We start from the raw sequence: 21,155 nt of genomic DNA, 5'->3' as shown, positions 1-21,155 counted from the left end.
TAAACTTTATTAAAGTCTCAACACGAGACAAGATGCAGTAAAATACAGGTAAAAAACAATACTGTGGTGGGTATAGAACACACAGGAAGAAATGCGGCACCACTAGTATATCAACATATACATATAAATATCCAGGCTAGTGAGATCATGTAGATATAGCATGGTATATAAATAACATAGACCGAATATCTAAAACATGAGGCCAAGGCACGGCTAACAAAACAGGATGGAGATCCAAAACAGTACAAGGATGTATAAGGTGCAAAGTGCAAGAATACAAAGTACATGGATCACAAATACCGAACTAACCACAATGGAGCCATGACATGAGTACCTGAGTGATGAACCGGATTACCCCAACGCATGTTTCGCATAAGCTTCTTCAGGGGGAAGCTTCTTCTTCATCCCCCTGAAGAAGCTTACGCGAAACGTGCGTTGGGGTAATCCGGTTCACCACTCAGGTACTCATGTCATGGCTCCATTGTGGTTAGTTCGGTATTTGTGATCCATGTACTTTGTATTCTTTCACTTTGCACCTTATACATCCTTGTACTGTTTTGGATCTCCATCCTGTTTAGTTAGCCGTGCCTTGGCCTCATGTTTTAGATATTCGGTCTATGTTATTTATATACCATGCTATATCTACATGATCTCACTAGCCTGGATATTTATATGTATATGTTGATATACTAGTGGTGCCGCATTTCTTCCTGTGTGTTCTATACCCACCACAGTATTGTTTTTTGCCTGTATTTTACTGCATCTTGTCTCGTGTTGATATCTATTACTTCTTTGGTGTGTTACTTTAGTTGCAGAGAGAGCAGAGCCTCTAGGTGTAACATCATTTTTCTCAGCAATGCCGGCACATATGAACATGGGACCAACACGGATGCCTTCAGCTGCCAAGGGCACATGTACCAGGTCAGCCAGTTTCATAGGTACAAATCTGCAGATGCCCTTAAACATTTTCAGGCGCCTTTACCTGCTATTCTTTTTTGATGCTGTTGTATGAAAAGAAAAAAACATAATAGATAATTGTGACCAGCTTCAGCTTATATTAAATATATGAATATGAAAAGTTTTGACAACATACCTGACACTAACGTTGAGTTTTCCTCCACTGGGAATGTCAGAGTCACTGGTGTATTGCCTTGAGTTGATATTTCTTGGAATGGAGAGACAGTTGTTGTGTTATTGCTCTTATTAACTGTGCTGCTCACATCTCCAGTCACCGATACAGCCAGAGATGACGATAAAGTTGAGGGGGCTGTGGTGATGGATCCAGCCTCGGTACTGTTCGTCATAGGTGTAGGTGTAGTAAGAAGTGACATCTCAGTGGAGTGCACAGCTTTCGTGTTGTCATGACTGAATGTTGAATTAGGACTTGAATACAAGACAGGAGAAAGTGTAGTTTCTGCTGGTGTGTCAGAAGGCACATTTGCTGTGGTTACTGAAGCTGTTGCATTAGAATAGCCCTCAGTCGGAGTCACTCCAGTTGTTGTAGCTTTAACCTTCCAAACTGCAGAAGTGCAGATAATGATGGCAAAAAGTGCTGATGTTGTTCTTGAATACATTGTAACCACCATGTATCAGGTCTCCTAATGACTGAAAATGAATACAAATAATTGAATTACTGCTTCACATATACATTTATAATCTAGTATTAGAAAGGCTAAACATATCTACCTGATATTTATCTACGGCTACATTCAAACTATCGTAAGTGTTTTGCAGTCCGCAAATTGCGGATCCACAAAACACAGATTCTGGTTCCGTGCATTAAGCATTAAGGACATGCTCTATATTTTTGCTGGGCAATGGAACCACAGATGCGGACAGCACACTGTGTGTTGTCCACATCTTTTGCGGCCCCATTGAAATGAATGGGTCCGCACCTGTTCCGCAAAATTGCAGAACAGATGCTGACCCAGAATTACAGTCGTGTGAATGCACCCTAATGATGATTCTACACATCTAACATTTCAAGAATATCTATGTAATAGTTTTTAAATACAATAGCCATCTTTTGTTTATTATACAGTATGTACAGACAGATGTAGCATAACTCAGTTTGCAACAACTCATTATGAAATCCCAATAAGTTATATGCGGTTTTAAATCCCATACACCTACCGCATTATCCTGAAACGAGACCTCTGCAGCGATTTTGTGTCCGGTCAAAAAACTGACCAAACCGTAACGGATTGCATCCTGATCTGGTCTGTTCAGTTTTTTCCCCCATTGACAATGAATGAAACGTTTTGCCCCGGTTTTGAGAACATCTGCTGGATAAGTAAGTAGCCTTAGGCCTCATGCACACGACCGTTGTGTGTTTTGCGGTCCACAAATCGTGGATCCGCAAAACACGTATGGCTTCCATGTGCATTCCGCAATTTGCGGAACGTCACTGACAGCCTTTGCTATAACTGCCTATTCTTGTCCGCAAAGCGTGGACAAGAATAGGACAGGTTATATTTTTTTTGCAGACCACAGAACAGAGCAACAGATGCGGACAGCACACGAAGTGCTGTCCGCATCTTTTGCGGCCTCATTGAAGTGAATGGGTCCGCATCCGAGCCGCCAAAACTGCGGCTCGGATGCGGACAAAACAACGGCCGTGTGCATGAGGCATTACTTGTAGGTTTTTGGGGCTCTTTTTTTACTTTGGTCCCAGGGTAAGTTCACATGGAGGATTTTGCCCGTGACCAAATTCTCTCTCACTGTGCTGTGATTTTTGCTGTCGGTTTTCATGCAGGCCTACTCTAGGTGTAGATTCAGTGAATGGAGCTAAACCATGAGCAGGCTCCTGCTGCAGCTTTTGAGGGTCCATGTGGTAACCGTGCCAAAAATGGACCTGTACATTATTGGCAAGGTCTTGAAAACTGTGTGGCAAAAACTATCGCCATGGCCTCCCACTGAAAACATTGGAAGGCAGTTTCAGCGCAGATTCAGCCCGGTTTTTGGTACTGAATCCATGCTGAAACCACACCCAAAATCCTCTGTGTGAACCTACCCTAAATCTTGCTTGCTGATGTGAGATGGGTCACAATTATTGAGGCACAAGCCAGAACTGAAATCTTTACCAACTAGTAACTGTTAGATATCAGATATGATTTATGCTAGTTTTCTGAAGTAAATTATAATAAAATTGCTGGGCCTCCTCTGACCCTCTCTGTATTGCCTACTTATTTGAAAAGTATTGAGCGTGGCTCAAAATCTCCAAAAGTGACAACGTTTTGTGCAAGTGGGGCTTGCATCAGAATTTGTGACTTTTTGACAAAAAAACTGATGTTGGGAGTTTGATAAAAGTCCCTGTATGTATTTTAAAGCATTTTTTGCCACTTTTGCCATTTTTCTAACACTTAAAATTTTTTAATCCTAGAGAAGCCTATGGGAAAACCAAAAATATGCTATAGCTAGAACATAACTAACAACAGCAAACATTAGGTATTAAATTCTTCGTATATATTGCACTTTATAAAGTACTACAGACTTTAAAGGAACATTTGCATGCATGAAAAAGCAACAGAAAAGTACCACAAAAAAAAACAACAACATGACACCACCCTAAGGGTACAGCCACATGTAGCAGGCCCGTTGTGGATTCTCTGCAGCTGAACATCTGCATATCTAGCGAAAACCTGCAGTAGCAAAATTGCTGTGGATCATAGCTCAAATGGATTTTCTGGTGCTTAGTTATTGATGATACCCAGCACCACCAATCAGCTGCCTAACACAGCCACTGGTGCGGGAAACTTTTCAGTGGACTAAAGGCTCTTTCCACAGTTTTGTGTCTGTCATCACAGTAATGCAGCTAAGGCTACTTTCACACTTGCGCTTGATCGGATCCGTTCTGAACAGATCCGATCATATTAATGCAGACGGAGGCTCCGTTCAGTACGGATCCGTCTGCATTAATAACTTAGAAAAATTTCTAAGTTCGCAAGTAGCCTGAGTGGATCCGTTCAGACTTTCAATGTAAAGTCAATGCGGGACGGATCCGCTTGAAGATTGAGCCATATGGGCTCATCTTCAAGCGGATCCGTTCCCATTGACTTACATTGTAAGTCTGAACGGATCCGCACGCCTCCGCACGGCCAGGCGGACAGCTGAACGCTGCAAGCAGCGTTCAGCTGTCCGCCTGTCCGTGCGGAGGCGAGCGGAGCGGAGGCTGAACGCCGCCAGACTGATGCAGTCTGAGCGGATCCGCTCCATTCAGACTGCATCAGGGCTGGACGGAGGCGTCTGGGTCCGCTCGTGAGCTCCTTCAAACGGAGCTCACGAACGGACCCATGAACGCTAGTGTGAAAGTAGCCTTAGCTTATATTCACTTGAATGAGAGGTTAGCTGCAGTACACCAGCATGGCAACTACACAGTGGAACCTTGTGCTTCCAGCTCTGTCCACTGTATTGTTTCTGCCCGAGACAACTGACCGGTGGGGCTGCTGTGTGTCAGACCACCACCAGTTTGATATTGATGACCTATCCTATGATCACTGCTCTGCTAGCACAGGACTGTGGCTTTATTACTGAGCAGTTTGCACGTTTGGATGTGCACCATGCCACTAAAATGTTGCAAGTAATAGAGTGTAATATTTTAGCAGTAAAATATTTGTTTTTCCTTGCTAGTCGCTAAATGACAAAACAGTTGAGAAAAATAGATGTAACTGAAGCCAAAATTTTTCTATGAAACAGGAGGAAATTGCACAATTTTGATGCACATCTATACCTGCTCAGGGCAAATGTAGATTTCACTTGTTGGACAATAAATAACAATTTCAACAGTGTCAACTATCGCAGACATTCTGAAGATGTATCTTTAAAAAATGTTTTCAATGTGTATACACATTTACATTTTACATACGATATTTACTGTCGATTTTAAACATTTCTTCCTTGTGTTTCTGTTTATAACTGTTTTGTTAAAAAGTCTTAAGATCTACATTTATAGATCTCATGGCATTTCAAACTGTCAGACAATTCCACAAGCACCAGATTTACTAGGTGGCCTACTAATTTGAATAAATTAAGCAAAATTATTTTCAATGAATACTTGCGATTGTAAAATACTCTGCTATTGATGAATATAGGCCGATATTTTCTCATTTCTCTGACTTGTACAGACTATGGTGCTACTATATAATGATAACAATATATAAGTACTGTATAACTTCCTCTTCCAATATGAAATTATTGAATGCAATGCTAAATTTAAACACTAGAGGTCCACAGAGTTTTGCAGCTCCTTTACTCAAGAACCAGAAAACATTGAAAAAAATTGAAAAAATATAAAAAAAAGTGTTTAATCAACTGAAACATGTCAGCTATACACATGAAAAAGTAAATAAAGTTTAAATAAATGAAGTAGAAAGGATGAGCCTCAATCAGATAAAAAATTATAACATTAAGTATGCAAAAAAAATATGAAATACAGTATGCGAAATGACTATATGAAGAACCAGTCACATGTACAGATAAACATTAAATTACTGTATGGTTTAATGTTCAAGAAAATTGATTGTGAGGCGGGTTCATAGATAGATTTTTTTGCCTTCACAGGATAGCTGATAAATGTTCAATCCAAAGATCGAGGAGTAACCGAGTTCCCTCTTTGAATAGAGTGGTAGTACTGTATGCATTTTGGTTGACCATTCCATTCACTTCTGTGTGTGAACAAACCTTTAAAAAGAATTACTCCAAAAAAAGCTGCATCCATGTGCAGAAAAAGTGCCAACAGCTTATACCTGATCTTATGCACGTCTGACAGATAACATCTTCTGGATAACTCTGCGCAGTTATTGTATTTACTGTGCTGCCTGTCAGATGCTAATGCATTTGATTATCATCCTCAGCACAGACTTCATTTGTGGCCTAGTAGAGGATATTGGGGGCATCTAGAATGTGTTTTATATAGTATTGCCATGGGGGACTTCCCTCCCCTATGCAGGTTATAAATGAGCGGCATAGCCATTTCAAGCAGCTGATTAGTGGGTCATAATCTGATATTGATGACCATCAATATTCCGAACCAAAAAAAAAGCATTAATCACAATCAGTGACTGCAGCTTAGATTCTTGATATCCTGTCCAAGAAATCCAGTAATTGTATAGTAAGGAGAGGAAATGCCAGCACCGCCAAAGAACAAAGTGCTCACTAATCCAGATTTATTGTGAAATCCAAATCTTGTACAAAATCTTCAGAAAACTGCTTACAGGTTTAAACCAGTATAAAAAAAATATCAAAGATAAGATTGAAACGCAAACCATAATTTTTTTGGACTATTTTGTACTAGGTTTATCTCGTACAATAAAGCTGAATTAGTGTGCACCATGATCTTTGGCAGTGCTGACATTTCTCAACTTTGCAAAGTGTATTTGTTTCTGTATGGTACAGTAATAGACACTCCGAGTGGAACCATACTTTGGAAGTATTCTCTCCTTGAGGTAATGTCATAATCCAATGGAAAATGCATGTTTTTTTTCTCCCAGATTCCACTGCTTTGTCCTTTCTCATACTTTACATGGCAGCTAATGTACCAAATTCATCAGACCTGAAAGCTGATTGCAAAATGTACATGGTTGTGCTGTATTACTAGTACAGTTGAATATATGTGCGTAATACTTACCATTTGTAATGTCCATTTAATATGCTCAGAACAATATCAAAGGGTCAGCCATCATAGTTCTAAATCATAGCATGCTACTTTCTGTTCCCCTCTTCAGAATCTTCCTGATATCCCATCTCAAAAATTGGCTAATATGCCTACAATGAACAGATCATTTTTTCCACATCATCAACACCTCCTAGAATGCAAATCACCAGAACAAGCTTAGATTGGTCCTAAAATAAATTCCCAGTGGGCCCCCAGTCCCCCAGCCTCCACAAGTCGAACATCATACGGTAAGACTGCACTACATATAGAAAGGCAACATGCAGGATTTTAGCCCAGCGGACTGTGCCGCCACTGCTGCTCCTACCCGAGGGAACGGGTGCCGGGCTCCCTCTTCCCCTCCTGCTACCATGCGTGGGCAGCAAGTAGCTAAAGGGTCCATTCACACGTCCGTTGTTTCTTTCCTGATCTGTTCCGTTTTTTGCGAAACAGATCTGGACCAGTTCTGTACCCATTCATTTTCAATGGGTCCTGAAAAAAAATTGGACATTGTGCTGTCTGATTTTTTTCAGGACCCATTGAAAATGAATGGGTACAGAACTGGTCCAGATCTGTTCCGCAAAAAACGGAACAGATCAGGAAAGAAACAACGGACGTGTGAATGGACCCTAACTGTTGCATCTGTGCTCCATGCCAGAGTTTACTTCCTGCTGGAGACCTGAACTGTTTGATAGGGCTTGCATGGGTGTGTCTCTCCTCACTTATGAGGCAGCACGTACACGCCCTCCGTCTTACCAGCCTCTGGCTGGATTGTAGGAAGTATCTAAAGGCGTTTCCTACCCCATGAGCAACTCTTGGTCACTAACTTGTCTAGTTTCTGGTGTGAAGGTGTTTTTGAAGTTCTGTTTTGCTGTGTACTGGACCCTGATTTGGAATTATCGGATTTTGCTTGTTTCCCGCCTGCCCCTGACCTTGTACTTTGTTTACGGACCCTGCTTGATCGCTGCCTGCCCTGACCTCAGATTTCCTAACCACATCCTTCCCCACAGTGCTTGAACCGGTATCTCTGACCCCTAGTCAGCTGCCACTGACTCGGGGAACTGCTTTGGAGTGGCACCTGGCAACTACCCTAATGGCCCAAGCCTCTCCTAACCATCATAGGCTCTAGTGAAGACCAGGTAGTTGCTTAGTCACGCCCCTCCAGAGTATAGCCAGTCAGTGGCGCAGTGGGTCCACACCCGCTTGCATAACACAGGATCTCAACCAACCTTCGTGAATATATGAAAACAGCAAACTACCCAATTTATTATTATAGATGCATCAGGTGGCTAATCTAGGTATAACGGCAGGCCACCCAGCATTCTCTTTCCCCAGGGACCTGCCTTCTCTAAGCTTCAGCAGGGACTCCCATAATCAATCATGATCTAGCATCTTGCTGCTGCTGTGTGAGCAGTAGTGATGAGCGGCATAGGCAATATTCGTTTTCGCAATATTTCACAAATACTTCGCATAATATTCGCTATAAATTTGCAAAATTCCTGAATTCGCGATCTCGTTATTATTTTCTCAAATCGGCACTAGTGGTGCGCATATTTTTTGCGCGATACATGCAACTTCACATTTTATCAGGTCTGAGTAGATATTACTGATTGGTGTACTAAGTATTGTTATGACATCACAGCACTATGTCTGTAACATGTATGTATGGACAGCAGAGAAACAGTAATTCCTATCACACTACCTAACCCCCTACACTGGAACTTATCAGCTACACTATATAACTATCTAACCTACACTGACTATCTCCCACTAACTATCTGTTTTACAGTGGATATAAAAAGTGTACACACCCCTGTTAAAATGTCAGGTTTCTGTAATGTTAAAAAATGAGACAAAGATAAATCATTTCAGAAATTTTTGCACCTTTAATGTGACCTATAAACTGTACAACTCAATTGAAAAACAAACTGAAATCTTTTAGGAGGGAAGTAAAAAAGAAATTATGTGGTTGCATTAATCTGCACACTCTCTTAAAATTGGGGATGTAGCTGTGTTCAGAATTAATCAATTACATTCAAAATCATGTTAAATAGGAGTCAGCATACACCTGCCATCATTTAAAGTACCTCTGATTAACCCCAAATAAAGTTCAGTTGCTCTAGTTGGTCTTTCCTGAAATTTTCTTAGTCGCATCTCACAGCAAAAGCCATGGTCCACAGAGAGCTTCCAAAGCATCAGAGGGATCTAATTGTTAAAAGGTATCAGTCAGGAGAAGGGTACAAAAGAATTTCCAAGACATTAGATATACCATGAAACACAGTGAAGACAGTCATCATCAAGTGGAGAAAATATGGCACAACAGTGACATTACCAAGAACTGGCGTACCTCCAAAATCGATGAAAAGACGGGGTGAAAACTGGTCTGGGAGGCTACCAAGAGGCCTACAGCAACATTAAAGGAACTGCAGGAATATCTGGCAAGTACTGGCTGTGTGGTACATGTGACAACAATCTCCCGTATTCTTCATATGTCTGGGCTATGGGGTAGAGTGACAAGACGAAAGCCTTTTCTCACGAAGAAAAACATCCAAGGCAGGCTACTGTACGTTTTGCAAAAACACATCTGCAGTCTCCCAAAAGCATGTGGGAAAAGGTGTTATGGTCTGATGAAACCAAGGTTGAACCTTTTGGCCAATATTCCAAAAGATATGTTTGGCGCAAAAACAACACTGCACATCACCAAAAGAACACCATACCCACAGTGAAGCATGGTGGTGGCAGCATCATGCTTTGGGGCTGTTTTTCTTCAGCTGGAACTGGGACCTTAGTTAAGCTAGAGGGAATTATGAACAGTTCCAAATACCAGTCAATATTGGCACAAAACCTTCAGGCTTCTGCTAGAGAGCTGAACATGAAGAGGAACTTCATCTTTTATCATGACAACAACCCAAAGCATACATCCAAATCAACAAAGGAATGGCTTCACCAAAAGAAGATTAAAGTTTTGGAATGACCAAGCCAGAGACCAGACCTGAATCCGATTGAAAATCTGTGGGGTGAGCTGAAGAGGTCTGTGCACAGAAGATGCCCTCGCAATCTGACAGTTTTGGAGTGTTTTTGCAAAGAAGAGTGGGCAAATCTTGGCAAGTCAAAATGTGCCATGCTGATAGACTCAAAAAGACGACTGCTGTAATAAAATCAAAAGGTGCTTCAGCAAAGTATTAGTTTAAGGCCTCATGCACACAACCGTTTTTTTTTTTAAGGTCCGCAAAAACGGGGTCCGTAGGTCCGTGATCGTGACCGTTTTTTCGTCCGTGGGTCTTCCTTGATTTTTGGAGGATTAACGGACATGAAAAAAAAGTCGTTTTGGTGTCCGCCTGGCCGTGCGGAGCCAAACGGATCCGTCCTGAATTACAATGCAAGTCAATGGAGACGGATCCGTTTGACGTTGACACAATATGGTGCAATTGCAAACGGATCCGTCCCCCATTGACTTTCAATGTAAAGTCAGGAGTCCCTTTTATACCATCGGATTGGAGTTTTCTCCAATCCGATGATATATTTTAACTTGAAGCGTCCCCATCACCATGGGAACGCCTCTATCTTAGAATATACCATCGGATTTGAGTTAGATCGTGAAACTCAGATCCGACAGTATATTCTGACACAGAGGCATTCCCATGGTGATAGGGACGCTCAAAGAACTGTGCACATAACTGCCCTCTGCTGACAGACAGACCGTCAGACCCCCCTGTAGTTAACACATTGGTGGCCAGCGCGGCCGGCCCCCCCTCCCTCCCTCCCCTGTAGTTAACACATTGGTGGCCAGTGCGGCCGGCCCCCCTCCCTCCTCTGTAGTACTGTAGATTCATTGGTGGCCAGTGGGCCCCCCCTCCCTCCCCTGTAGTACTGTAGATTCATTGGTGGCCAGTGGGCCCCCCCTCCCTCCCCCTTCTCTCCCCACCTATCATTGGTGGCAGCAGAGAGTACCGATCGGAGTCCCAGTTTAATCGCTGGGGCTCCGATTGGTAACCATGGCAACCAGGACGCTACTGCAGTCCCGGTTGCCATGGTTACTTAGCAATTTGTAGAAGCATTATACTTACCTGCAAGCTGCGATGTCTGTGACCAGCCTGGAGCTCCTCCTACTGGTAAGTGACAGATCATTAAGCAATGTGCCGCACAGACCTATAACTTACCAGTAGGAGGAGCTCCTGGCCAGTCACAGACATCGCAGCTCGCAGGTAAGTATAATGCTTCTACAAATTGCTAAGTAACCATGGCAACCGGGACTGCAGTAAAGTCCTGGTTGCCATGGTTACCGATCGGAGTCCCAGCGATTAAACTGGGACTCCGATCGGTACTCTCTGCTACCACCAATGATAGGGGGGGAGATTTTAATTAGGAGGGGGAGGGAGGGGGAGCCCACTGGCCACCAATGAATCTACAGTACTACAGGGGAGGGAGGGGGGGCCCACTGGCCACCAATAAATCTACAGTACTACAGGGGAGGGGGGGAGCCGGCTGCACTGGCCACCAATGAATCTACAGTACTTCAGAGGAGGGAGGGGGGCCGGGCGCACTGGCCACCAATGTGTTAACTACAGGGGAGGGAGGGGGGGCCGGCCGCACTGGCCACCAATGTGTTAACTACAGGGGAGGGAGGGGTGGCCGGCCGCACTGGCCACCAATGTGTTAAATACAGGAGGGAGGGGGGTCTGCCCCCTGCTGCCTGGCAGCACCTGCCAGGCTGCAGGGGGCAGTCATGTACACAGTTCTTTTAGTATATTCTAACCTGAAGCGGACCCGTCTGTGTAAAAGTTGCCTACGGCCACGGACCACGGACGCGGATGCCAATCTTGTGTGCATCCGTGTTTTTTCACGGACCCATTGACTTGAATGGGTCCGTGAACCGTTGTCCGTCCAAAAAATAGGACAGGTCGTATTTTTTGGATGGACAGGAAACACGGATCACGGATGCGGCTGCAAAACAGTGCATTGAAAGTCAATGGGTCCGCGAAAAAAAACGGAAAACGGCACAACGGCCACGGATGCACACAACGGTCGTGTGCATGAGGCCTAAGGGTGAGCACACTTATGCAACCATATTATTTTATTTTTTATTCCCTCTACCTAAAAGATTTGAGTTTGTTTTAAAATTGATTGGTACAGTTTATAGGCCACATTAAAGGTGGGAAAGGTTCTGAAATGATTTATCTTTGTCTTATTTTTTTACATCACAGAAACCTCACATTTTAACAGGGGTGTGTAGACTTTTTATATCCACTGTATATATATGAGCTAACTAACTATCTAATGTAATTGGATAAGGAAAAGGATCCAGGTGAAAGCACAGAGCACAGCAATGACACTGCTCTCTCTCTCTCTCTTTCAGAACTGCAAAAAAAACTACAGAAAATGGCTGCTGGGGAGTTTCCTATATGGTAAGGAGTAGGCAACTTTCCTATTGGTTGCTAGGGATGTTTCTAAGCTCTGACAAAGATATTGCAGCCTTCTCATTGGCCCACAAGCAAGAAGGGATGTTACTGATGATAAAAAAAAATAGAATATTTGCGATTATGAATATATAGCACTATATTTAACATCTTCACGAATTCTCTAAGTGCCGATATTTGCTATAATTCGCACGCAATTAGAATATAGTGCATATAGAACACTATTAGGCAGATATTATTTGCATGTAGCTGTACAGTGGGAGCCCAGGTAGAATTTTACTGGTGGGCCCTGTAGGGGCAGAGGGGCCATAGACCCTACAGGAATATTTCCTAGTGGGCCGATGCCCAGGGGGCTGCCCAAGACCTCCTCATGGCTGCAATCTGGGTACATTAATTAATGTATGAGCATCAGGCGCGTATGTATCTGACTGGTGGCCACAGGTGCCCACCTGAACTCAACTATATGTCACGGATGAGCGACTGGCTTGATCCCAAACTAAGGAGCTTATAGGTGAGCCCTATAAAACCCAAAGAGCTCTCTCTGACTGCTATGCACATGCAAGGGTCTGTATGGTAGACGATTGCATGCCCGTGTACCTAATACTGCGTGACACCTGAAAACCCTATAATAGTGAGGGGAAACGACCACCGGCTCCCTGCACTTAATACGGACGGAGTCAGGGTCACCTAGAATCAAGCCAACAAGGAAACACAATAAAGTAAAATACTTATCTGAACAATCAGCAGCAGCAGCCTCCAGCAGTGAACACTTCATCCAGGAAGTAGTATAAACCGCAAAGTGAGGCAGTATGGGAGGGATTATAAAGGAAGCCAGAAGGCAGAAGGAAAGGAGATGAGAAAGTGAAACCAAAACAAAGAACATCATACAAGAGGTAGAGAAGAACTTCTGCCAGACCTTCTCACAGAACTGGCAGTGACAGTACCCCTCCCTCTACGGGTGGACTCCGGACACTCAGAGCCCACCTTCTCAGGATAAGACCTATGGAAAGCCCTGATGAGACGAGTGGCCTTAATGTCCGCCACTGGGACCCACATCCTCTCCTCAGGATCATAACCCTCCCAATGAATGAGGTACTGAAGAGAAACGCGGATAGTGCGAGAATCCACAATCCTAGAGACCTGAAATTCAATGTTACCATCAACAATAATCGGAGGAGGAGGCAAAGAGGATATTCTTTGTATACAACCACACCAGATCACCAACATTCAGGTCCGGACCAGGCACACATCTCTTATCCGCCACACGCTTATATCTCTCACTCATCCTCTTCAGATTACCCTGAATCTTTTGCCAAATAGATGACGAAAATATCTCCTCATCAGGTAAACCAGAAGACCCCTCTCCATCGAATGTCCCAAACTGCGGATAAAACCCATATGCACCAAAAAATGGTGAATTATCAGAGGACTCCTGGCGACGTTTTTTTAAAGCAAACTCAGCAAGGGACAAAAAATACCAATCCTGATTCTCCGCCACAAAACAGCACAGATATGTCTCCAGATTCTGATTGACGCGTTCGGTCTGACCATTCGACTGCGGGTGAAAAGCAGAAGAGAACGACAACCGAACTCCCAGGCGAGAACAGAAGGCCTTCCAGAATCTGAAAACAAATTGCGTGGCCCTATCAGAAACGATGTCTAAAGGAATGCCATGCAATTTAACAATATGATCAACAAGCGCTTGCGCCAGCATCTTAGCATTGGGTAACTAAGGAAAGGGAATGAAATGTGCCATTTTGCTAAAACGGTCCACTACCACCAAATTCAGTCTTCCCCGAGGAACAAGGCAGGTCCATAATGAAGTCCATGGACAGATGCGTCCAAGGACGGGAAGAAATGGGTAACGGGAGGAGAGAACCCGATGGCCTTGAATGAGGGACCTTGGCACGAGCGCAGGTCTCGCAGGCTGTCACAAAACCCTCTACCGTCTTACGAAGAGCCGGCCACCAGAATCTCTGAGCAATGAGATCCACTGTGGCTCTACTCCCGGGTGCCCAGCAAGGACAGTATCGTGGTGCTCCTTAAAAACCTTGTGGCGTAAAGCGAGAGGCACAAACAACCTCCCAGGAGGACAAAGATCAGGAGCCTCTGCCTGGGCTCCCTGAAACTCTGCCTCCAAATCTGGATAAAGAGCAGAGACGGCCCCCTTCAGCCAAAATGGGACCCGGGTCTTCAAAGTTCCCCCCTCCCGGAAAACAACGTGACAGGGCATCTGCCCTCACATTTTTAACCCCAGGGCGGAACGTAACAACAAAATTAAACCTAGAAAAGAATAAAGACCATCTGGCCTGTCTCGGGTTCAGACGCCTGGCCGTTTCCAGATTCTTATGATCGGTAAACACGGTAATAGGGTGTCTGGCTCCCTCTAACCAATGACGCCATTCCTCAAAAGCTAATTTGATGGCCAACAACTCCCTATCTCCCACATCATAATTTCTCTCTGCAGAGGATAGTTTCCTTGAGAAAAAGGCACACGGTCGCCATTTGGCAGGAGTGGGACCCCGAGATAAGACCGCACCCACACCCACCTCAGAAGCATCCACCTCAACAATAAAAGGTAGAGAGACATCAGGTTGTACTAAAATGGGAGCGGAAGCAAAACTCTCTTTAATACTAGAAAAGGCTTTAAGCGCATCTACCGACCACGTGGAAAAATCCACCCCCTTTTTAGTCATATCAGTGAGTGGCTTAACAACAGAGGAATAATAAAAATTTACTTTCTGTAATAATTGGCAAAACCCAAAAACCGCATCAGTGCATTATGATTCTCAGGAAGCTCCCAAGCAAGCACAGCGCAGACCTTCTCAGGGTCCATCCGAAAACCAGAAGCGGAGAGAAGAAAACCAAGAAATTGAATCTCCGGAACCGCAAACACACATTTTTCCAGTTTAGCGCATAATTTATTCTCCCACAGAATCAGCAAGACCTGACATAGGTGGTCCCGATGAGTCTTGAAATCAGGAGAAAAAATCAAAATGTCATCTAGATACACCAGTACAAATTTCCCCATTAAATGATAAAAAATGCTGTTCACAAAATGTTGGAAGACGGCCGGAGCATTCATCAAACCAAAGGGCTCGAAATGACCCTCAGGGGTATTGAAGGCCGTCTTCCATTCCTCCCCTTCCCTGACCCTGACTAGGTTGTATGCCCCTCTTAAATCCAACTTAGAAAAAACTTTAGCCCCAACAATCTGGTTAAACAGGTCCGAGATCAGGGTCACGAATCGTGATATGGTTCAGCTCCCTGAAATCCAGACAAGGTCTTAAAGAAGCATCTTTTTTCTTAACAAAAAAAAACTGCGGCAACAGGTGACTTCGAGGGTCGGATGTGTCCCTTTCTCAGGCTATATAACCTGGTTGTAGGTTGAGTGGCGAGAGCCACAGCTCAGTCTGGTCCCTTATATTCTGCCACAGCTCTGCGGCGGTGTGCTGTTTGTCACCTAAGCAAATTAGTTTCAGCACATCCTGTTGTCGCTTCCCCACTGCAGTGCTACACTGCTTCCAGCTACTGACTGATGGCTGATGGTGCTGCAAGATGATAATTCAGAGGTGGAAGTGGAGTAGGAGGTGGAGAAGAAGAAGGGGGGTTTGCAATGTAGGAGGTCGAGGAAATCCTGATGGAATTAGAGCCTGCAATCCTTGGGGTCAGTAGCACCTGTGCCATGCCAGGGTACGACTCGCTCCTGGCCTCCACAACGTTCACCCAGTGTGCCATCAGGAAAATGTAGCATCCCTCGCCAAAAGCACTTGTCCATGTGTCAGTCGTTAAGTGGACCTTCCCAATAACTGCGTTGGGCAGGGCACGGGTGATGTTACGGGACACATGATGGTGTAAGGCGGAGATGGCACACCGGTTAAAATATTGGCGGCTGGGGACTGAGTAACGAGGGACGGCCGCCACTATCAGGCTTCTGAAAGCCTCAGTGTCCACAAGCCTAAATAGCAACATTTCCAGGGCCAGCAATTTAGAAATGTGCACATTTAGTTCTATGGACTGTGGGTGGCTGGGTATTTGCACTTTCATTCAAAGGCCTGGGGTATGGACATCTGTACACTGCGCTGCGACACACAAGTGGATGTGCTAGCTGATGATGCTTGCGAAGGTCCAGGTGCAGGGCGGGAGGCATCCGGGCATGCGTCTTAGACAGAGGATTGGCCAGCACGTAACACAGGGGAAGATGAGGCAGTGGTGTGACCCGCAGACACTGATTGTGGACCCAGGCGTTCAGCCCACCTATTAGGGTGCCTTGATGCCATGTGGCGGATCATGCTGGTGGTGGTGCACACCCCTGCTCATTTTGGTTCAGCATAGGTTGCAAATGACAATTCTTTTATCGTTCGCACTTTCCTCAAAATAGTGCCAGAATGCGGAACACCTACCCCTTGGCAAGGGAGATTGCCGCAAGGGGGTGCTCCGGGGAACAGTTGCGGGCCTATTTGGTGTGGCCGCCTTCTCCATTTTGCCAGCCCACTGCCTCCTCCAGCCTGTTGCAGTGCTACGGCTCCCTCCCCCTCTGTACTGCTGTCCTTGCTTGGCTTGCCACCTTCCCAGGTTGGGTCAGTGATTTCATCGTCCACCACCACCTCTTCCACTTCCTCACTCATGGTCATCCTCCGGACTTGTTGACCTAACAAGAACCTCACTTATTGACAACTGTGTCTCTTCCTCATCATCAACCTCTTGAGACACTAATTGCCGTTGACTTATTGGCAACTGTGTCTCATCATCATCATCATCCACCTTGTGAAACACTAATTGCCGTTCCCCACCATCATCTTCTTCTGACTGGGGATGGTCAAGAGTTTAGGAATCAGGGCACAAGATCTCCTCATGTCCCTCTTTAGGCGGACTTGGCACGAGGCCCAAATCAAGAAATGGTGATGAAAAGAGCTCCTCGGAATATCCGAGTGTGGGATCACTTGTTTGCCAAGAATCTCCATGGTGGGAGGAAAGAGGATCAGGGTGAGGATTCTGTTGACTGGACTTTGTGGAGACTGGACTTTGTGGAAGACAGGGTGGTGCTTAACCAACTGGAAGCATTATCTGCTGCAATCCAACCGACCACCTGGTCGCACTGGTGTGACTTCGAGAGTGGTGTCCTGCGCCGCCCTGCAAACTGGGACATGAAGCTAGGTATCGTGGATGACTGTGTTTCTTGTGCTCTGGCAGCAGGCACAGTTTCACCGCGCCCAGGGCCACGGCCTCTGCGTGCACCATTAGCAGCACGCCCACTTCCCCATCCCTTACTGCTCGCCTTGAGCATATTAAATGGCATATATGCTTGCAAGTATGTCACACGTACAGTAGTGCAGGTTTTGTAAGTGTATGCGCAAATAAATTACACTAAATGTCACAGATATTTAGGATACGCAAACGTTATACAGGAGATGTAGCGCAGGTAATGTCGCTGTCACCAGCGGCTAAGAAAAAATTACACTAAATGTCACAGATATTTAGGATGCGCAAATGTAACACAACAGATGTAGCATAGGTTGTGTCACTGTCAGCTGCCAAACAATTGCACGCAATTTAGTGCAGGTTGCGCTAATAAAACCAATTCCTGTCCCTACACTATCTGTCCCTTCTGCAGCAGCTCGCCCTGACTAAGACTGAGCCTTACCACGTGTCATCGGGTGCTTTATAGCACCCGATGACGCGTTCCGGCCAGCCAATCACTGTAATGGCAGTAACCAACATGGCTACAGTATTGCAGTGAGTGCCAGCACTTCTCCGCGCTTTTATTGGCTGCTTAGTAGCCAACAAACGAGCTGGGAGGAGACTCGAGCATTCAGCCGATGTTCCGCCGAGCATGCTCGCCCAAAACTAATGGTAACGTAATGTTGAGTAATACTGACGTAATAAAGATCACCTTACTGAATATCGAATTTCCCTTGCTGTGGTGCTATTGAACATACCTGTTGCTTATACAATGCTAAGATATTCAACGCTGATATTGCTGCCATTTACTTCAGTCCCTGTCCCCAATTGGCTTGGCAATCCAACTTAGGAGTCAATTAAAGGGATTCTATCACCTCTTTTTACCCTATAGAGATGCGGACATGCACGGCTAGATCGCTGCTAGCATGTCTGCAATATACCCGGCTAGTGTTCCTTCCCTGTGCTGGCATCAGCCTCATGGAAGGAACTGCGCATGCGAGATTGCGGCGATCTGATTTCGTGAGCAAGTAGGAGATTCGTGGATACAGGTGGTGCTGGGCTCCTTCACAGGGGGGCGTGTCTGGGCTCCAGAACGGCTAGTTGGGACTCCAGAACGGCTAGTACAGCCCCTTGGGCTCCTTACCAGGCTGATTTACATATATATGAAATCATTTTTTACACTCAATAAAACCACTCAGAGATATGGGACAGGTATATTGTGGACATGCTAGCGGCGATCTAGCCGCATCTCTATAGGGTAAAAGGAGGTGACAGAATCCCTTTAACCGCTTGCCGCCACGCTAACGCCGAAAGGCGTCATCGCGGCGGCTCTCCCAGGTCACACTAACGCCAATAGGCGTCATCTCGCGAGACGCGAGATTTCCTGTGAACGCGCGCACACAGGCGCGCGCGCTCACAGGAACGGAAGGTAAGCGAGTGGATCTCCAGCATGCCAGCGGCGATCGTTCGCTGGCAGGCTGGAGATCCGAATTTTTTAACCCCTAACAGGTATATTAGACGCTGTTTTCATAACAGCGTCTAATATACCTCCTACCTGGTCCTCTGGTGGTCCCTTTTGTTAGGATCGACCACCAGAGGACTCAGGTAGGTCAGTACAGTCGCACCAAACACCACACTACACTACACCCCCCCCCCGTCACTTATTAACCCCTTATAAACCCCTGATCACCCATGATCACCCCATATAAACTCCCTGATCACCCCCCTGTCATTGATCACCGCCCTGTCATTGATCACCCCCCTGTCAGGCTCCGTTCAGACGTCCGTATGATTTTTACGGATCCACGGATACATGGATCGGATCCGCAAAAAGCATACGGACGTCTGAATGGAGCCTTACAGGGGGGTGATCAATGACAGGCGGGTGATCACCCATATACACTCCCTGATCACCCCCTGTCATTGATCACCCCCCTGTAAGGCTCCATTCAGACGTCCGCATGATTTTTACGGATCCATGGATACATGGATCGGATCCGCAAAACACATGCGGACGTCTGAATGGAGCCTTACAGGGGGTGATCAATGACAGGCGGGTGATCACCCATATACACTCCCTGATCACCCCCCTGTCATTGATAACCCCCCTGTAAGGCTCCATTCAGACGTCCGCATGCGTTCTGTGGATCCGATCCATGTATCCATGGATCCGTAAAAAATCATGCGGATGTCTGAATGGAGCCTTACAGGGGGGGTGATCAGTGACAGGGGGGTGATCACCCTGATTACCCTGATCACCCCCTGTCATTGATAACCCCCCTGTAAGGCTCCATTCAGACGTCCGCATGCGTTTTGTGGATCCGATCCATGTATCCATGGATCCGTAAAAAATCATGCGGATGTCTGAATGGAGCCTTACAGGGGGGGTGATCAGTGACAGGGGGGTGATCACCCTGATTACCCTGATCACCCCCTGTCATTGATAACCCCCCTGTAAGGCTCCATTCAGACGTCCGCATGCGTTTTGTGGATCCGATACATGTATCCATGGATCCGTAAAAAATCATGCGGATGTCTGAATGGAGCCTTACAGGGGGGGTGATCAGTGACAGGGGGGTGATCACCCTGATTACCCTGATCACCCCCTGTCATTGATAACCCCCCTGTAAGGCTCCATTCAGACGTCCGCATGCGTTCTGTGGATCCGATACATGTATCCATGGATCCGTAAAAAATCATGTGGATGTCTGAATGGAGCCTTACAGAGGGGGTGATCAGTGACAGGGGGGTGATCACCCTGATTACCCTGATCACCCCCTGTCACTGATAACCCCCCTGTAAGGCTCCATTCAGACGTCCGCATGCGTTCTGTGGATCCGATACATGTATCCATGGATCCGTAAAAAATCATGCGGATGTCTGAATGGAGCCTTACAGGGGGGGTGATCTGTGACAGGGGGGTGATCACCCTGATTACCCTGATCACCCCCTGTCATTGATAACCCCCCTGTAAGGCTCCATTCAGACGTCCGCATGCGTTCTGTGGATCCGATCCATGTATCCATGGATCCGTAAAAAATCATGCGGATGTCTGAATGGAGCCTTACAGGGGGGGTGATCAATGACAGGGGGGTGATCAGGGAGTCTATATGGGTGATCACCCCCCTGTCATTGATCACCCCCCCCCCCCCCCTGGTAAGGCTCCATTCAGATATTTTTTTTGGCACAAGTTAGCGGAAATTTTTTGTTTGTTTTTGTTTTTGTTTTTTCTTACTAAGTCTCATATTCCACTAACTTGTGTCAAAAAATAAAATCTCACATGGACGCACCATACCCCTCACGGAATCCAAATGCGTAAACATTTTTAGACATTTATATTCCAGACTTCTTCTCACGCTTTAGGGCCCCTAAAAAGCCAGGGCAGTATAAATACCCCACATGTGACCCCATTTCGGAAAGAAGACACCCCAAGGTATTCCGTGAGGGGCATATTGAGTCCATGAAAGATTGAAATTTTTGTCCTAAGTTAGCGGAAAGTGAGACTTTGTGAGAAAAAAACAAAAAAAAAATCAATATCCGCTAACTTATGCAAAAAAAAAAAAAAATTCTAGGAACTCGCCATGCCCCTCATTGAATACCTTGGGGTGTCTTCTTTCCAAAGTGGGGTCACATGTGGGGTATTTATACTGCCCTGGCTTTTTAGGGGCCCGAAAGTGTGAGAAGAAGTCTGGGATCCAAATGTCTAAAAATGCCCTCCTAAAAGGAATTTGGGCCCCTTTGCGCATCTAGGCTGCAAAAAAGTGTCACACATCTGGTATCGCCGTACTCAGGAGAAGTTGGGGAATGTGTTTTGGGGTGTCATTTTACATATACCCATGCTGGGTGAGAAAAATATCTTGGTCAAATGCCAACTTTGTATAAAAAAATGGGAAAAGTTGTCTTTTGCC

At 45.5% G+C, this 21,155-nt stretch overlaps 1 protein-coding gene across 3 annotated transcripts in view; it reads right to left on the bottom strand.

Moving 5' to 3' along the window:
* LOC122933466 overlaps positions 1–21,155 on the bottom strand; it is an 85,639-nt gene that overhangs the window by 17,552 nt on the left and 46,932 nt on the right. For all 3 annotated transcript variants that reach the window (XM_044288482.1, XM_044288481.1, XM_044288483.1), the window contains one exon: positions 1,094–1,605. In XM_044288482.1, the coding sequence (XP_044144417.1) occupies positions 1,094–1,586 (493 nt within the window). In that variant the 5' untranslated portion in view covers positions 1,587–1,605. The remainder of the gene's footprint in view (positions 1–1,093; positions 1,606–21,155) is intronic.

This window comes from Bufo gargarizans, chromosome 3 (genome assembly GCF_014858855.1).
Source record: "Bufo gargarizans isolate SCDJY-AF-19 chromosome 3, ASM1485885v1, whole genome shotgun sequence".
In the NCBI taxonomy this organism is placed as follows: Eukaryota; Metazoa; Chordata; class Amphibia; order Anura; family Bufonidae; genus Bufo; species Bufo gargarizans.
This window is presented reverse-complemented; position numbering and strand designations above follow the sequence as displayed.